Genomic DNA, 17732 nt, shown 5'->3' with positions numbered 1-17732 from the left:
CTGTTACAATTTACCCCCATGGTTAGAAACTGTTGCGTAGAGCTATGGAACGTATATATATTTGTTTCTTTTTTTTATCTGAATTTTGAGAAGTATTTATAAATTATTAATTTAACAGCTCGAAAACTAATTATGAACAGAATCATCAAATAAGGTTAGTTGACCCTGTGTTCCGAGTTACTAGCTTAACTTTTGTTTGACGTCACATCATTATGACGTCAAATTTCATGTCATACATTTATGACGTCACCGCTGACTCATAATTGAATTAATTTAATTTGCTTGTAGAGATCAACACGTGTTTTATGGCCCTACACATAATTCCGTATGACTTTTTATCATTCTTTTATTTTTGAATTGTTGTTTCAACCACTTGGGCCTGAGATAATTCGTTTGTAATGGAACAGAAATAGAATCTCTTATGTTACAATCGTAGAGGGCAAAATATATCAGCCAATCATATTTTATCAAAGATTCATATATATATAGACTATTTGTTATATCTTTATATTGCAATTAATGCGAGTCATGTTAGAATATCTGATTAACAATTAGCAAAATGGTATTAAAGGGACATGTTTACTCCATTGTGTTTTTTCAGATAATAGTCTTATAGTTATATGATAATGATGCATTTAGGTTATTTACAGGAAAATGTAAAGTGTGGTTCAAATACTTGCGACAAGAACGAGGTTTGTGACACCGAAACGAAGACGTGCAGAGTGAAAGGTAACCATTGTAAATTGGCTGCCATTTACTGGAAGTTAATATTTAAAATACTTGAGGGCCGATAAACAGAAACTTTGGATTTCCGTTAATTGCGGGGCAGTTTTAGATTTTGAATTGCTGTTAGAAATGCAAGTTGAAGAAAACTAAATGTAAGCATGCAATTCAGTTTTATTTGAAAGTTACATCTGTCTTCTGCAGAATGTACACCTCCAAAAGAATCTGACAGCGTTGACATTTTGGGTAACATGGCGTCCATTGGAAGTAAGAAACATGTCAGCTGTAAAGAGGGTTTCATTCCGACAGCAGGAAGCAAATTCGCAACGGTAGCTGAGTGTCACACTGATGGCTGGGAGAACGATCTGGAATGTGTTCCTTGTGAGTAGACATTTTCTGGTTACATGTACAGTAGTTTGTCCATGCAGTTCTCAGAGTATGTACACCTGGGGAGCGAACATCTATTGTAGTGTTACGTGTATGGTACATAATAATAACTTGTATATCACATCTATTTTAAACGAATAGCAACGAAATCGGACCATGTACAGGGGCGTAGGGACGATTTGAGCATTGGGGCTGCGGAGGGGGTAGGTTTGGTAGGGGGTGTCCCCCTCCTATGAACGGGTTTTTTTTTTCGAGTTTTCACCCCTATTTACAGTTTACTATGTTTAAACACTGTAATGGCGGTACGATGTTAGATACGGACAATGTCCTGCCAGGGTAAAACCAGTAATGTCTAAGTAGAGGATCGAGCACAAGACCCTGACTTAAAGGGGTAATCCAGTCCTTATAGCATTTTAGTCATTAAATGGCATTATAAAGGTAAAACGCAATTCACTGTTTTCTTTGAACCATTGAGGGTTCTTTTTACCAAATGATCGATCTGGAAATGCAAAATTGCGAAGCTGATTGGCCTTTTATACTTTTTATGTAGAAGCTGTAAAACTTGTTAATTTTACTAGATCTGTAAAATCTACGAGGATTTTTCTACATTTTATGCGTTGAATTTAATCATTATGATTGGTGCCTTTGATTTTCAAACAATATGTTTAAGTGTCAAAAATATTTAATTTAATATATTTTATGTAAAGACATCTAAAGATCCCGATTTGCGTTTGTGTTTTACTCAAGATACTTTCCTTTTGTCGGGAGAACTTGCAATTAATTGCAATTTTGGCAGTAACCAATTAAAAACGATTAACTTTCATTAATTAAATTAATGTATTGCCTATAATCCGAGTCTGCGGGGCGTGAAAATACGGCGACCTTGGTCGTTGCGGATTATCGATTTTGTACAATACCCTGTCACCAAGGTGATCTAGCAAGATGTCGGTGATATGACAAGATTCTGTGTACATATCAGTCGCCGATGCACTTCATGATAAATGGAAGACCGCTGTATTTATTTTCAATTATATTTTCTAGCCTTTTCAAAAATTTACGAGTTCGGCATTTCACCGCTCCTCGAAATATTGGAGCGGCGGGTGCCGCCCCTGCCGCCCCAGCTCCTACGCCCTTGATGTATTATAGACTTTATATACATGCACAATAATTTATCTAAGTGTCATTGAAACGGATAAAGAAACATTATCAAAACTCAGTTGAACCTGTCTTAACGGTCACCTTTAGTTAAGCCGCCCCTTGACTTGAACAGCCAGTCAGCGAACTTCTCAAATTGAATGTTTGAACTAATTCCAATCTGACTTAGGTAGCAATCTGTAGTAAGCAGCCGTTGGCCGTTCACAGGCAGTAAGCTAACATTTCAAATTGATTTTTGTTCTTATTTTAACCTGACTTAAGCAGCAACCTGTTTTAAGCATTCACACTGTATCACCATCTTGTCTGGCTGATAAATACGTGTTTGACTGTAATGTATACCGTGTAAATATCTAACATTGAACCGAGAGTCTTAAAACTTCCCGTAACGATACGTAGGCTTTACATAGCAAGTAATACTGCTACGGTGTTCTTTAACAAAACAAACTACTGCTATATCAGAGAAGTTGTTAGTAACCGTTTATTATGCAACCATGTGTAAACTACACTAATTATTTTGTGTATATTAATTTTAAAAAAAAAACGCTGTGTTAGGTGATCTGCATATGTTTATCTACATTTAAATATATCTATAAAAACGCTCGTGTTTTTGTGCAGTGGTTCATCTGCAGTATTATATTTGATGTAAAAAATGCTAATGCTTTTGTGCAATAGTCTATCTACACTAAATATATTATGTAAATGTTTACAAATTAGAATGCTGATGCCCATACCGGCAGCAATTTCGAGCCCGTTATTTGCTGAACACCGCCTCTTTGATTGGAACATTTCAGCCGATTATTAAAAGTTCCATAGAAAACCAGATCTGTCAAGATCTACGACACCTTAGTGCGATGACTTTGTCCAGCGAGATAGGGACCTATGTATAAATAAAAACGATTGATTGGTCAATGCAGAAAAGAATATATCTGATATTTGGCCCCAAGTGCGACATTGATCTTTGGGATAGGATTTGAGTAGTGTACGTGACATTACAACTCATTAAGACAAAGATTTAAACCAAATAGAAAGAAGATTGCTTCATGCATGTAAACGTTACCGCCGGACAAGCTCTAAAATTTGACCACTAAGTGTGACCTTGAACATTGAGGGGAGAGGGTGGGAGCCTAACGTTTGCGCGCGACACTCTCTTTGCGACAAGCATTTCTGTTGAGAAAAAGATTGCTCCATGCCTGTTTAAGATACGGTCCGGACAAGCTTCAAAATAACATTTGACCTTTACCTTTCAGATAATCCCCTTGGATTGGCGCGTGACACTGTGTTATTGAGGCAAACATTTAAGCAAAAAAAAATATGATTGCTCAATGCGTGCATATTAATATTACGGCCCGGACATGTTCTGATATGACTTTTGACCCTCAAGTGTGACCTTGACCATTTTGAATGGGGTTTGTGCGCGTCTCAACAGCGTAACATGTATAACAAATAGAAACAAATGCTCCATGTATGCGACAAAATCAGACGGACGCACACACAGTCATTTGACGACTGAAGTTTGAAGTTTTTGTGCAGTGATTCATTTACTTTATATATGTCTAACACACGAACACTACGAACGTCACTGCAATTTAATCTTTCAGAAACCTTTTTATTGATAAAATTTCATTTGAGTTGTATTATTCAAACATTCTGACCAGTAAAGAGAAGTCAGAAATGTGATTTTGTACACAAGGGAATAATATCTCCATTTATTTGTAAACAAAGTAGATATACATAATAAAATAATTAAATATTAACGACATCCTTGGTTACGAATGTCGTGTTCAACTGAATGAATTAAATATTAGCCACTAGATGAACAAGAATTATAGCTTTTACTGATCCAGGCTGAATACAAGTTATGTTTTATGTTAAAAATAACGCCAAATGGCGTTGAATGCTCAACTTCAGTTAATATGAAATATTGTTCCCGGTGGAGGTACATATAGAAAGTCCTTAGAACCGTTAAAATCAAAACAATAATCTAAACATGTGATCATGGTATGACAACATAAATGTAGTGGGAAAGATACTGCAAAACATAGAAAGTGAACAGTATTATTTGCAATTACTCTGAAACTACTAAAATTCAGTGTAAATATGTAGAAACAAATGTCGTTATTTCAAGCACATCAAATCATGTAATTGTTCAAAATACGACCTTTGACGTGACAAAAACTTTATCTAACGAATTCAAGGTGCTCAATGTTGTAGATATTCGCATAAGATATCCAGTTCATTTTCGGGTCACAAATATATAATTATTATTTCGTAATGTATCTGGCATTTACATACACCATTAATCTTTAATTTGAAAATTAACATGGCCCGCCGGCCTTCCATACTATAAATTATACACTACAGTGTTTGCTGTGCTTTCTGCTTCCGGGAAATCTACTCTCACCTTTTATTTTTAAATGAAAAAAATACGAATATATATACGCTTCAAGATAAAACACGCAGGCCTAATGCACCTGATCAGGTTCATGATCCTGAAAGGTTTCTTTCTCGGGAGAGAAGACAAAAGACAAATACACGAGGCGTAGATGTTATTAATAAACTAAATTAGATCTTATATCTTACGACTTATTATTTTAAAAGGCGATGATACGGTATTTCTTAAATGCTGATACGAAAACGTGTAAATTGTGCATTTTCTGTTTGTCTTAGATCTTATTGATATATTTTTATATTTAAAAATGACAATTATATCAGCAAATCGCAATAAAACAATAAATGAAACTACGTTTATTCAATAGTTTTTATGCTTAAGCCGGTGCTACTCTCATCAACAGACTCCATTCAAACAGAGTCTGCTGTTATTTTATTCTCTATGCTTCCAAGGGATCTGATAGGTTTGCAATATCGACACTAACACGTGCACGTGTATAGCTAGTTACGCAAAACAAAACCAAGAATGTGTCTTTTGACTTTTATTGAAACAAAATTCGAGCCTCACTCGGAATGTTGTATTCTTCCCTTCAGCTTGCTTACGGAAGATCGGTGGTTTTTACCAGGTGACAGCTCGTGACGAAATAATGCACGAAGGAGAGTCAGGGATCTTCCTCCACAACCAAAGCTAGAATGTAGCCATATGACCTATAACTGTGTCTGTGCGACGTTAAACCGAACAAAACAGACAAACAAATCCAAATTTGATTCCTGAAAAGATACTTAACTTGGTGTAATATACATTCATGTTGAATGAAATAATATTGCATGTATCATGCAAAACAGCAACATACTACATTTTAGTGAACGCGGGTGTAGTGATCGTTGGCAAAAAAATATTAATAGATAACTAGAATGTGCAAGCAAAAAGCGTTTTATACATTGGCTTAAGGATTTTGCATGAGAAAATGATATTTCCTTACCTTCCAATCTATATCTTAAACTGTTTAATGTTTTTTTGCGGTAATTAATTAGATTCGCAATTGTTGTATATTAGATTTTTTTATGTGTGTCTTTTTTAATTCTTATGGTATGGTATTTATTTATAGTGACCTGCAAGGGACTTGCTGAAATTGGTAATACAACTTCTGACATGTACAAAAGTTACGATGAAGGTAATCAGACAATCATCGACATATTTTGCGAGTTCAACGAAACAGGTAGAGTTGGGTACAGTTTCCTGTCACCAGTCACACTCAATCCTCAAATCAACATATCCAAGCACTACACTCAGTCAGATCATGTCATGTTACGATATGTGAAGAGGAACGGGGAACAATACGAATCTAAAATGGAAGCTCTTCCTGATTACCGGGACCAACACAATGTATCAGTTTTCAATAGTGAACATCCGGACTTCAATCCACCTACACGAGTTGTCACAAAGCCATATCTGTACATAGCCTTTGTTCCCAATAGCTATGGTGTTCATCAAAATAAAACAATGGGGTACTCCTGCCATGGACAAAATTTTACCTTTGTCAATATTGACAATCACAAAAACAATTACTTTGCAATATATGAGTCTCAAAACGTTACTCACAATTGTTGGAATAATGGACAGGTACGAGACGGTTGGGTGGAATGCTCAGAGAAATCAAAAATCGAACTGCCTAACGTTGTCTTTTTCAAGCAGTATGAGATACACATGGGAGGTGGTGGTTGTTTAGAGCAAAATTGTGAGACGTTGGATGTCAACGGGACGGCTTTCGGTTTGCCTTTTAAATATTGATTTACCTTCTCATGAAACGATGAACAGGTCGGAATAATGACGCTATTTATCGGACTTATTAGAATTTCTATCGAGATATAATTTGATATACATTGTATATTATATTGGTAATTTCGTGCATCATGTCCTTTCTAGAACAAATAACAACATTCTTTCCGCACTAAAGTGTGGGTCTAATAAATTTATTATATCTCGGTAGTAGTATTTCCTCCATATTAAACGGAAGCGTATTTTATCGTTTGCTGTAGAAGTTATTGAATTTATGCTCAACCTTTTTAATAATGGAATAAATGTATTGCATAAAATTGCATAAATATAGATATATAGATGTCATTAGCTGCATGTGCAACTGTAAAAGAAATAACATAAACACAACTCAATGTGCATCGGTAATAGATAGAAACAAAACTCGTGTTCAACTGTAGTAAAACTCAATAGGCAGCTGTTATAGAAACTACATAAACAAAACAAAACTCAATATCAACTGTTGTATGAATTACAGAAACAAAACTCAATGTGCAGCTGTAAAAGAAACTATAGAATCAAAACTCAATGGGCAACTGTAATTGAAACTATAGAAACACAACTAAACGTGCAGCTGTAATAGAAATCACAGAAACATATGCTCAATGTGTAGCTGTAAAAGGAACTACAGAAACAATAGTCAATGTGCAACTGTGATAGGAATTACAAAAACAAAGCTCATTGTGCTGCTGTGATAGAAACCATGGAAATGAAACTCAATGTGCAGCTGCTGTAATAGAAACTACAGAAACAAGTAATGATAACATTTATTATGAACATTGTCTATATTTAGTCGTAAAAAGGTGAGGATAATTATGTTGGTAAAATTTAAGACCCTCCGCGCCGTAGTTGCTGATAAGAACCCCATTATGCTTTTTAGATGATTTTTGCTTTGAGTAAACGTATCATGGATTTTTGAAAAACTGACTTTTTTTCAATACCTTTTAGTAAGATCAATAGAGAATAACCCTCACTAATTACATACATAGGGCATAAAATGAATTTAGAAATTGTGTGAATGTTCCTTCAAACAGTGAAAACTATCAAATGCATTAAAAAATTTGGGTAAAGAGTTTTTCTCAGTTGTACGCTTTTCCAAAATGTCAAAAAAAGAGTTAGACATTTGTTCCTTTTTTGTGACGTGTATCACCTGTAGTCATAAGAACTATATCAGTTCAGAAATATTTTTTAAAAGACCGTTCCAAATACATACAGGTTAATATAAACATACAGTCATATATCTTCACAATATCTTCACAATCAAAACAATATAATAATTACCAGTTGAAAACAGGTTAAACGATTGTCAAAATTGATCGTCGGGCTTTAATGTTTGTCAGTAAATGCTTAATATATAACGGTTATAAATAAGAAACATGTATAACTTGTAGAAAAATGTAGATATGTCCTGACAATTTGAATAACAACACCGTTATCAGTATGTTAATATAGATATAATGTTTGCTTGGCATTACTTGTGCATTATTTGTAAAAATCTTGAACGTCAAAAAGATCACTTTAGAATAATTTTTGTTGGTCTTTTGACTCTTTTGTAAACATTGCTCGTCTTATCTCGTACTAAAACAAAAGAATCTCAGCACACTGCATTTTCGAACCATTAACAACATTACGACTCTGATTGTATCAGCATTAAAATGTTCTTGAAATGTGTTGTTTGAAAAGCAAACAGAACTGTCCAAAGTATCTTTGGGTTTCGTTTCTTTGAATCATTGAAAACCATTGTAATATTTCAAGCTGCCATATTTATATTTTATTTTATTATAGCCTCTTCAATGTGACAATACAATACATGCATATTTACAAATATCACAGATAAAACTAGTTTAAAAAAGCACATTGCCACTCTACATAGAGTTATAAGAGACTCTGTAGTCTACGAGAACATGATAGAATATCAGTAATTTAATCAACAATTGTATCTAAAAATCCTTGCTAATCTTAATTAAAACCTGCCATAAAAGTAAAACAATAGTGTAAGATACTGAATACGGAAAAGAATTGCAAATACACAGGATAGAAAATGTTTCTAAGATAATGATCCAGTTATGATCAGATCATCCCTGGTCTGATTAGCAATATATTTATATTACGACAAAGTAAAGAATCACAAACCTACGCCGGGATTGCTAATTTGTTAGCCCTGTAAAAAATACATAATTTAGTAATGTTGTCATTTAGTAAGACAATTAAGATCTCTGGAGGAGTCATTGTACCTAGTCTCTTCCTACTGTAGTAATTGTTACTCAATTTGACTTCAATCTGTATGTCAACCTTTGCGGCAACCAAACGACACGCCAAATAATCAGTCAAAGAAGGCTATGAGCTTAGAATACGTCTGATACCTCACCATTGTCATAGTGGATTCATAATCAGAGAATGTGTTAGGTCAGCTTGTCTTGATACTATAGAGTCTTGTTTATTTAAGAAATAATTTATAGCCAAAGAGTGTTTTAACACTATTTATGCACGATGGGCGGTTGTACGTCGGGCGTAATAATTTCACGAGGGCGACGTATTACCGCCCGAGTGTATAAAACACGGTTTTGCTATAAAATATTTCGATTCTAACATGCCCTAAATCTAAAACAGTATATGAAATATAGAAGCACTCTTTCTTAGTCGCAACAAAAACTTTCACGTCACCGCACGTTAACGTGGCGTCATTCTATTGTAAGAGTGTTTTAACAGAGACAAGCATATTAGAATATAGTGTCACCTATTGAAAGGGCCAGCTAATTTGGCTTATGAGACACCTTTACCTCCCAATTCCTGCCAGGCAGGCGGATAGAAGTCGGTAACCATTTGTTTAACTAGCTCGCGGTTCACAAACCGGCCTTTTCGGAACGGGGACAAACATCCTCCATCCTCCCAATCCCGAGGCGAACGCCTTAACCACTACATATTATACCACTATAAAATATTTTCCTTAAAACATGTATAAAACGAAATGTCACATAGCATAACGGTCTAAATTAATTCCACCCCCACACCCGCACCCCCATACACGCACTCACGCACGCAGGTACGCACGCACGCAAGCACGCGCGCACACACACACACACACACACACGCGCGCGCGCGCGCGCATGGAGTTGGTTATTAGTTGTGCAGAAAAAATCGCCATTAATTGCGCCCTAATGGATATTCCGCAAGACGTATTACCATTTGTGTGTCCTGGCGTGTATCAACAAAGGAGCGTGGCGACCTACCATTTGGCGCCATACATGCGCCAAAAAACAGGTCTATCATGTTTTATCTAACTTTTACTATAAAAATATATTAGAACATAAATAATTGAAAGCAAAACCATGTTTTAACACTATTTAAGATAAAGTATTATCAAACCGCATATATATATAGCACCTTTGTTATGAAAAGTTAATATACACATTAAATAGTACTTTACAGACACCGTTCAACACTCTCATATGAAGAGATTACTATGGTGACTGATTTCTGCCATTTGGTGTGTTCGTGTCGGCAAGGCGAAATGACGAAGTAACGAAAACACGAAAGGTCGAAATAATGCCTATTTGTCGTGTGTTCGCCTTTCGACTTTCGAGGCGAATACACGAAGTAACGTAACATTGAAGGCGAAATAACGAAATTTCAGAGACGAACACACGAACTTTTGTATTAAACACTTTTCGTGTCGGCGGGTATTAAAATTTCGTTATTTCGCCTTCAATGTTTCGTTACTTCGTGTATTCGCCTCGGAAGGCGAAAGGCGAACACACGAAAACTGGGCTGTTTTCGGCCTTTCGTTACTTCGACCCGCCGACACGAACACACGTCAAATTTTTCGTGTAGGGTCTGCCTGAATACACCATAATGGCGCAAAATGGGGCGTAGTGTATATATGAATTTAATACCAGAACTAAAATACTTGAAGATTGACAAGTTTTATTGCATATGAAATATTTTCTATCATAAATTGAGAAGATCTTTTGTATAAATGGTAAAACACATTATCTAGATAGCATTCAAAGTTCAGGTCGGCGTAATGATATATCCCACAAGACTGACAGAAGCTTTATGTATGTACAAATTTAATACTAGTGATAAAATATCCACACAATGACATCTTTTATGGAATATAAATCATTAACTTTCGTTCTGGACAAATTTTATTTCATAAATGGTAAAACACATTATTTAGATAGCATATTCATTTCAGCAGGATATGTGTAATTGTTTTGCGCATGCCTGCCAGAAGGCAAATACACTAAAAGACGAAATTGCACATTTGCCGTGTGTTCGTGTCGGCGGGTCGAAGTAACGAAAAGTCGAAAGGTCGAAAACTGCTTATTTGTCGTGTGTTCGCCTTTCGACTTTCGAGGCGAATACATGAAGACACGACAAAAGAAGGGCGACAACACGAAGTTTTGATACCCGCCGACACGAAAAGTAATTAATACAAAAGTTTGTGTGTTCGCCTCTGAAATTTCGTTATTTCGCCTTCAATGTTTCGTTACTTCGTGTATTCGCCTCGAAAGTCGAAAGGCGAACAGACGACAAATAAGCAGTTTTCGACCTTTCGTGTTTTCGTTTCTTCGACATTTCGACCCGCCGACGCGAACAAAAATGCATTATTTCGAACTTTCGTGTTTTCGTTACTTCGACATTTCGCCTCGCCGACACGAACACACGAAATGGCAGAAATCAGCCACCATAGATTACGCTGTCAGTTTGAGAAGTTGTGTAAAACACTATTGGTTCAGAAGTTATTTAAAGCTAAATGTAGACAGCTAGATAGCTGCTTTAATCTTAATTGAAAGAGAGTTCCATACCCTAGAGTAGCGTATGCAAAACTCCAGTTTTCATAAATCATGATTCTAGTATTTGGATTTGCTCTACTAATGACACAGTGTATTGTAATCTTGAAAATTTGGCTTTCGCCCCGTTTCCTTCTACATCCTTAATCTTACAAGTAGATTAAGTTATTCTACAACCAAACTGCTATGCAACAAATATTTTAATTCCTTTGTTTTACAATGATTTAATTTAAAACAAGATTTCAACGGCCGAGTCTCACAGAGTTATTGTTCTTCTGAAGTTCTGTTTTTACGGCTATCTTTTGTCCTACTTTACGGGGAGAATAAAAACGGCAAGAAAACACTAAATTTACTCTCGAAAACGATATCTTTAGCCGGAGCTTATTTATAACGCGAGTTGATTTAATTATGCCAGCGATGCGATAGCCAATTTGTTTTAATTAAAATTCATATGTGAAAGGTACTTGCAGAATATAGAATATATACTGCCACCACGTGACGTCTATTGATCAATAGAAATGCAAGAAAATTGTAGAAGGCGAGATTAAAAAGATACCGATGTGCATTTTATGGTCAGGCAATTTAAACTAAAGCCATTTTACCAATCCAGTGTACACATGCAATATAATTTCTATGACAAAACAGATATATTTACTAACATAGTGTAAATACACAATTTTGACGTTCCGCATTCCTTTGCTATAATTTCGTGTTACTGCATTCATTTGCAAGAAAACAGCAATGGTCGTAACAATGTACTGGTTATTAAATTTTCTGTAATAGCTCATAAAATAAATACACGTATTGTTTACATGAAAAGCAACTATTCCTTTATGTAAAATCAGCAGTATTAACAGTAGCAGTTGCAGCAGTGGCAAGAAACCAGCTGTAGCCGTGACAGTAGCAGTAAATATTTGCTATTGCTACTGCTTCTGGTAATTTCACATTTTTGCTGTTGATACTGTTAGTACTGCTTCTACCCATTCAATGTACCACTGCAGTCAGTTCCACGTTAACTCATTTTTCTTCTGCTCACTGTCACTTATAATACATTGATTTATTCACCACATATCGGAAGAATACATTAGATCAATGCTATTAGAACTCCGCCAGTTTTATAAATATATACATTGTAAACAATAAGAACCATAATATAGTTTTTAATACGCCTGTTTTGAATAACTGACGTATTATGTAATGGAGCGTGTCTTCCCCTCTGTCCGTCTGTCTGTCCGTCATATTTCTTGTCGGGAGTAAAACTTTATAGCAATGCAAGGTATGGCATATAGGCAGGTGGCAATTAGACTATGTGCAGGGCGCATGCAGTTAGTCGGTACGGCAAAGGTCAAGGTCGAAGGATTTTGTAGACTGTAGTTTCAGTATTTGCGATAAACATGAGGCTGTTACACTGAAACAAAGACGTGCAAAATTAAACCATTGCTTATGGGCTGATACTTGCTGCCCGTTGGTATATGCCGGAAATATCAAAGTCGCTGAAAAACACAGATATTTGGGATTTCCAATAATCGTTGGGTAATTTTAGATGCTCTCAAAAGCAAAATACATTTTCCGCTTAATAAATATATAATTCAATTAATTTTAAAGTTACATCTGCCCTTTCAAGAATGTAGAAGTAAGAATGATTCAGCTGTGTGGAGAATATTTCAAATATGAGAAGGGATGCATAGCGTTAACAGGAAGCATATTCTATAAGGCAGCTGTGTATAAAATCGATGGCCTGAAATACGATCTGGAATTTGTTTCTAGGGACTGCGTTTTTACAATTTACAATAGTTAGACTATTGAAATATTTAGTGTAAGCGCATCCTCCGCGAAGCAAACAGCTATTGTAATCATACGGATGCATGCTTTCCCATTATGCATTTTAAATTTGTAATGCCATTGCGACAGAAGAAACAATCGCAGAGGATTGGCGGGTAGAACCGCATTGAAATGAATTAGATCTATGTAATATTAAAATAAATTAACCCAGCAGATATTATAAGCTGACAATGAACAAGACCTACATGTGTTTTTAAAAAGGATAGTCGGCGCATTTTAGATTAATCCGTAACACAGGGAGTTCTGTGTATACTTCAAAAACAGATTGAGAAAACAATTTTAATTACCTATCAAATCAAGTTTGAATATCAGTTACGTTCATCAATCAATCAAGTGGTCAATCAGTAACCTTTCAAATTGAATTTTTGTTTTAATTTTAACCTGACTTGAGCAGCAACTTGTCCTAACTATCCACACTGCTAATTCGGATGCCACTGTATATTCGATGTAGATACTGTTATATTAAACATGGAACGTTAATGCTAACAGGCACGAAAAGTAAGCTTCACAAAGCAAGTAATATTACCAAAGTATATTAATTCTATGTTTTCTATAACACAGGAAACCACTGGTCAGTTACACAAGTTGGCTAGTATTGTAATTGTTTTTTGGACCACTCCATAAAAGGTCAAGTTCATATGGTCCCGAACATGGAAAACAGTTTCCGATTAATAATTGAGAACTACTTGACACAGAATGTTGCAACCTCATAGTATGATTGGACGTGAAGAGTTAATGACCGTTATTAATGTTGGGGTCACTCGATCAAAGGTCAAGGTCACATGACCAGAATCCGTCACACTTCATTTCCGATCAATAACAGGAGAACCATTTGATATAGAACCTTTAAACTTCTTAAGGTGATATGGCTTGTGGAGTAGATGACCCTATTGTTTTAGGGGTCACTTCATCAAAGGTCAAGGTCACGGTGGTCTGAACATTAAAAACCGTTTCCGATCTATAATTCTAGAACCACTCGACAAAGAATGTTGAAACTTCACAGAATGATTAGACACGTAGAGAAAATGACCCTAATTGATCTAGAATTACTCGAACAAAGGTCGAAACTTCATGGGATGATTAAACATGCCTAGTAGATGATCCCTATTGATCTTTGGACCATTCTTTCAAGGTCACAGTTGCCTGAACATGGAAAACCGTTTCCAATCTACTTGACACAGGACACTTCATAAGATGATTAGACATGCAGATTAGATGACAGCAATTGCATAAGCCACCCATCAAATATGTGTTTTTCTACTAAAGCGTCTTCTAGTTTTCTTTTGAGTATACTTAAACCATACTTTTGCAGATTGACAAGACATTAAAATTTGCAACATTAATGTCAAGCAAATATTCAAAAGAATTTATCAAAGTATCTGTTATGTTATGTTATGTTGGTATACCCTATAAACCTATCATTGGTTTTGTTAGTGACCCTCCACGGAAATATGTAGGGTCAGTATCATTAATGATGGGTGAAGCGTTATCCTTGCCCCCCTATTTATCATACTGACCCCACATATTTCCGTGGAGGTCACTAACAAACATTATAGTTGATTTTTTTTACCGACCACATATTTTTAGCCTAGAAAGGCTTGAAAATCTATTAAGCCTCCACAGAGTGTTCCCACTATTCTGACCTGTAAAGAGCAGTTAGGCATGTATTGTAGTACATAATGGATTAACATTTCTGTTTGAAGAAAGCAAAAAAGATGTACATGATAAAAGAATGAGCCTAACGGTGCAAGTTTCTGTTGACAGACTTGATTCGTGTGACTAGTACCTAACGCCCGATGGAGCTAAATGTGTTGCCTGTCATAGCTAATGAAATACAACAGAAATACAAACATAGAAAATGCTTAGAATGACAAAACAATAACCTGATGGTGTTATTTAAATGTTTGAATTATGCTATGACAACATAATTATTATGTGAATGAAACTGTAAAACATATTTATCAATAAGCAAACATTTGGAAATGACTGACGGGATATTTGTAATATTTGACTTTGAAACTAATACGCCTGTTTAATGTATTAGTGCCTGCAGTGGAATGTTCGGTCGAGTTCAACAATATATCCGAAGTTTATACACATTCCACACTTATATTGTCGCTATTCTTGCATAAAAACATGACACGAAGTCTAAATGTATTGTTTTCACATGTTTTGTCTTTAAGATTTCAATACAGATTTTTTTTTATTTAATTACCGTTTTGTTGATCTCGAAAATGGTCAACATGTTATCCCCAACTTGGACGCACAAATCAACAACACTTCCAAAATGATGTGTTGAAGTTTTTTTTAAACGATTCTTTTAATACATCGTTATTACAAACATGCTTTACTTTGCTTTTCTAAACAGGGACACAATGTCACAAATAATTGTTTGTACAAATTAATTTGAATAGGGTATCAAAAGATAGTAGGTAAGGCTAGATTTCTCGGAAGCACAGAGCACCATAAACCGAACTGCTCCCAAACTTTAAACCATTTTAGAAGCATTCCTTTTTCTAACGCAATAAGCCGAAGTCAGTAGCAGATATGTAATGTACATGATAACAATGCGTTTGGCTTTGGCAGTTACTGTAGAGAAACATACCATGGATTGAATTGAAACTTTGTATACTACAAGAAAGGGGCCTCTGTGGAAGAAACAAGACACATATAAATGCTGTGTTTCTCTGCTCAAGAATAAATATTTGTCCCTGACACAACAGTTAAAACATAAAAAAAAAATATTTACTAACAGAATGCAAATCGCTTAAGTAATATCCGATTTTTCTCCCTTATGTTGTAGCAATAGGTTTTATGTCTTCAAAGTTAGAAAAAAAACATGATAAAAAGCTGAAAATTTATTTTCAAGTTCTTCAGTTTACCAAAATATGTTTTTCTGAACATGTATTGAATAAAATATATATTTCAATGAATTATTTTTTGAAGTTTTTGTTAAAACTGAGATCGCAAATAACGAACACTCCTGTCGCAGGTATTTATACGCTTCCTGTTAGGTATCAATAATGCATCTATTTCGCAGTGTTACGGAAGTCATATTGAATTGTCACAGCTAAAACAAATAGGATAAATTCTCTTATTGTATCACTGATACAGCTGTTTCCGTGAGCTTACTGATCTTTACTACTATGCACGTGTGTTTTGACCCTAATATCTAATGTTGTATGCTTTTTTATTTAAAGTTCCTTAAGGCTCTATTTTGTTGTTAAAATTGATCACATAGCCGTCCAAGTAGATGTTATGCATAATTACATGGTAAGCAAAGCGCTATTTTTGATAATGCACATAAACGTTTACATATATACCCATACAGGGAGGTACTCAAAACAATAGATTCAATAATAGTGTCAGTATCCAGATCTTTGACAATTATTAGAGTAAACAATTATAAACTACAAGAAGGTATTGACTATTTTCATTCTCACATGCTTGTTGAAATATTTTGATAAATATTTCGCAGGACTTCATTTACCTGAGGACTAATGAACCGGACGGCACTCGATAATTTTACGTTATAAAATTAATGCTGTTTTACCGGTCCGAGCTTCAACCGTTATTATCTGTTTAGCTGGCAATCAAATTGAATCATATAAAATGTATTTTAAAACATGATTAAGCTATAATTATTGTTTGATCTACCAATTCGTAACGTGAGGTTTATTAAATTGTGGCGTTATTAAGCTAGATCTAGATTTTTTACATCATTGTCAATTTCTTTTAATGTTAACGTTTTAGTCAATGATTTAATTATCTCCTGTTGAATTTCAACCAGTGAAAATGTTTGATATTCTGTCGAAATGTTCACATATAAAAATCTTATACAGGGAAACTTTGCTCCTATTATATATGTTACTAAGAAAAAAAATGCAAGCAAAATGATATTCAACATTTCTTTTTGCCAAAAATGGCTGTGTTCCAGAACGAAAAGATATTCTATCGAAATCGTCTTTGTAATATATTAAAGAAATAACAGGACAGGGAATTGAAACAGGCATTCAATTATTCTTTGAGGTCTTTACAATAATGTATGATATAAATGGTCTTAACTTTTTCTACACAGAGAAAATGGAAAAAGCCTTCTTGTGGAAGAGTTTGAGGAAAATTTAGTTTTCAGTTGTTGAACATGGGAAACATAGAGACAATTATCGGTAACAAAAACAAATCCTTTTCCTGTATTCTTTTGCCGTTTTGTTTCTCAATATTTGTTCTGTTTCCGTTTTCTTTTATATAAATATGCCTCCTCCGGTACACATATTTCTCAACAAAATATAATAATTGTTAACATGCAATATTATAATGAGTAATGTTTTGTTCGAAATTATTTAATGTTAGTCCTAATGCCATTTTAACTGGCTAGAAAGTTTACCTTTTTGAATTTGTCCTTTTTCTTCAATAAACTTAAAGGAAAAATCAAAGTCTGTGAGGACTGTTAGGGCGATTTTTTTATTTCTTTCTCCGTTTTATGTAAATGACTACGTGTCATAAACAAGTTACAAGAAAACAAACTTAATTGACAGTTTTATTGTTAACTTATACCGTGCCATTTACAAAACCAAATACAATTAATGATTCATCTGATCCCAAGAAAAAAAAACATATTGAACATT

The 17732-nt window shown here is 34.8% G+C and overlaps 1 protein-coding gene across 1 annotated transcript in view; it reads left to right on the top strand.

Annotated features, from left to right (window-relative positions):
- Positions 1-314: 314 nt before the first annotated feature.
- The window catches only part of LOC123561186 (uncharacterized), a 62536-nt gene continuing 45118 nt past the window's right edge, over positions 315-17732 (top strand). Inside the window, exons 1-2 of the mRNA XM_045353426.2 lie at positions 315-729; positions 928-1104. Of these exons, the coding sequence (XP_045209361.2) occupies positions 621-729; positions 928-1104 (286 nt within the window). The 5' untranslated portion in view covers positions 315-620. The remainder of the gene's footprint in view (positions 730-927; positions 1105-17732) is intronic.

Source organism: Mercenaria mercenaria, chromosome 10 (genome assembly GCF_021730395.1).
Source record: "Mercenaria mercenaria strain notata chromosome 10, MADL_Memer_1, whole genome shotgun sequence".
Taxonomy (NCBI): Eukaryota; Metazoa; Mollusca; class Bivalvia; order Venerida; family Veneridae; genus Mercenaria; species Mercenaria mercenaria.
This window is presented reverse-complemented; position numbering and strand designations above follow the sequence as displayed.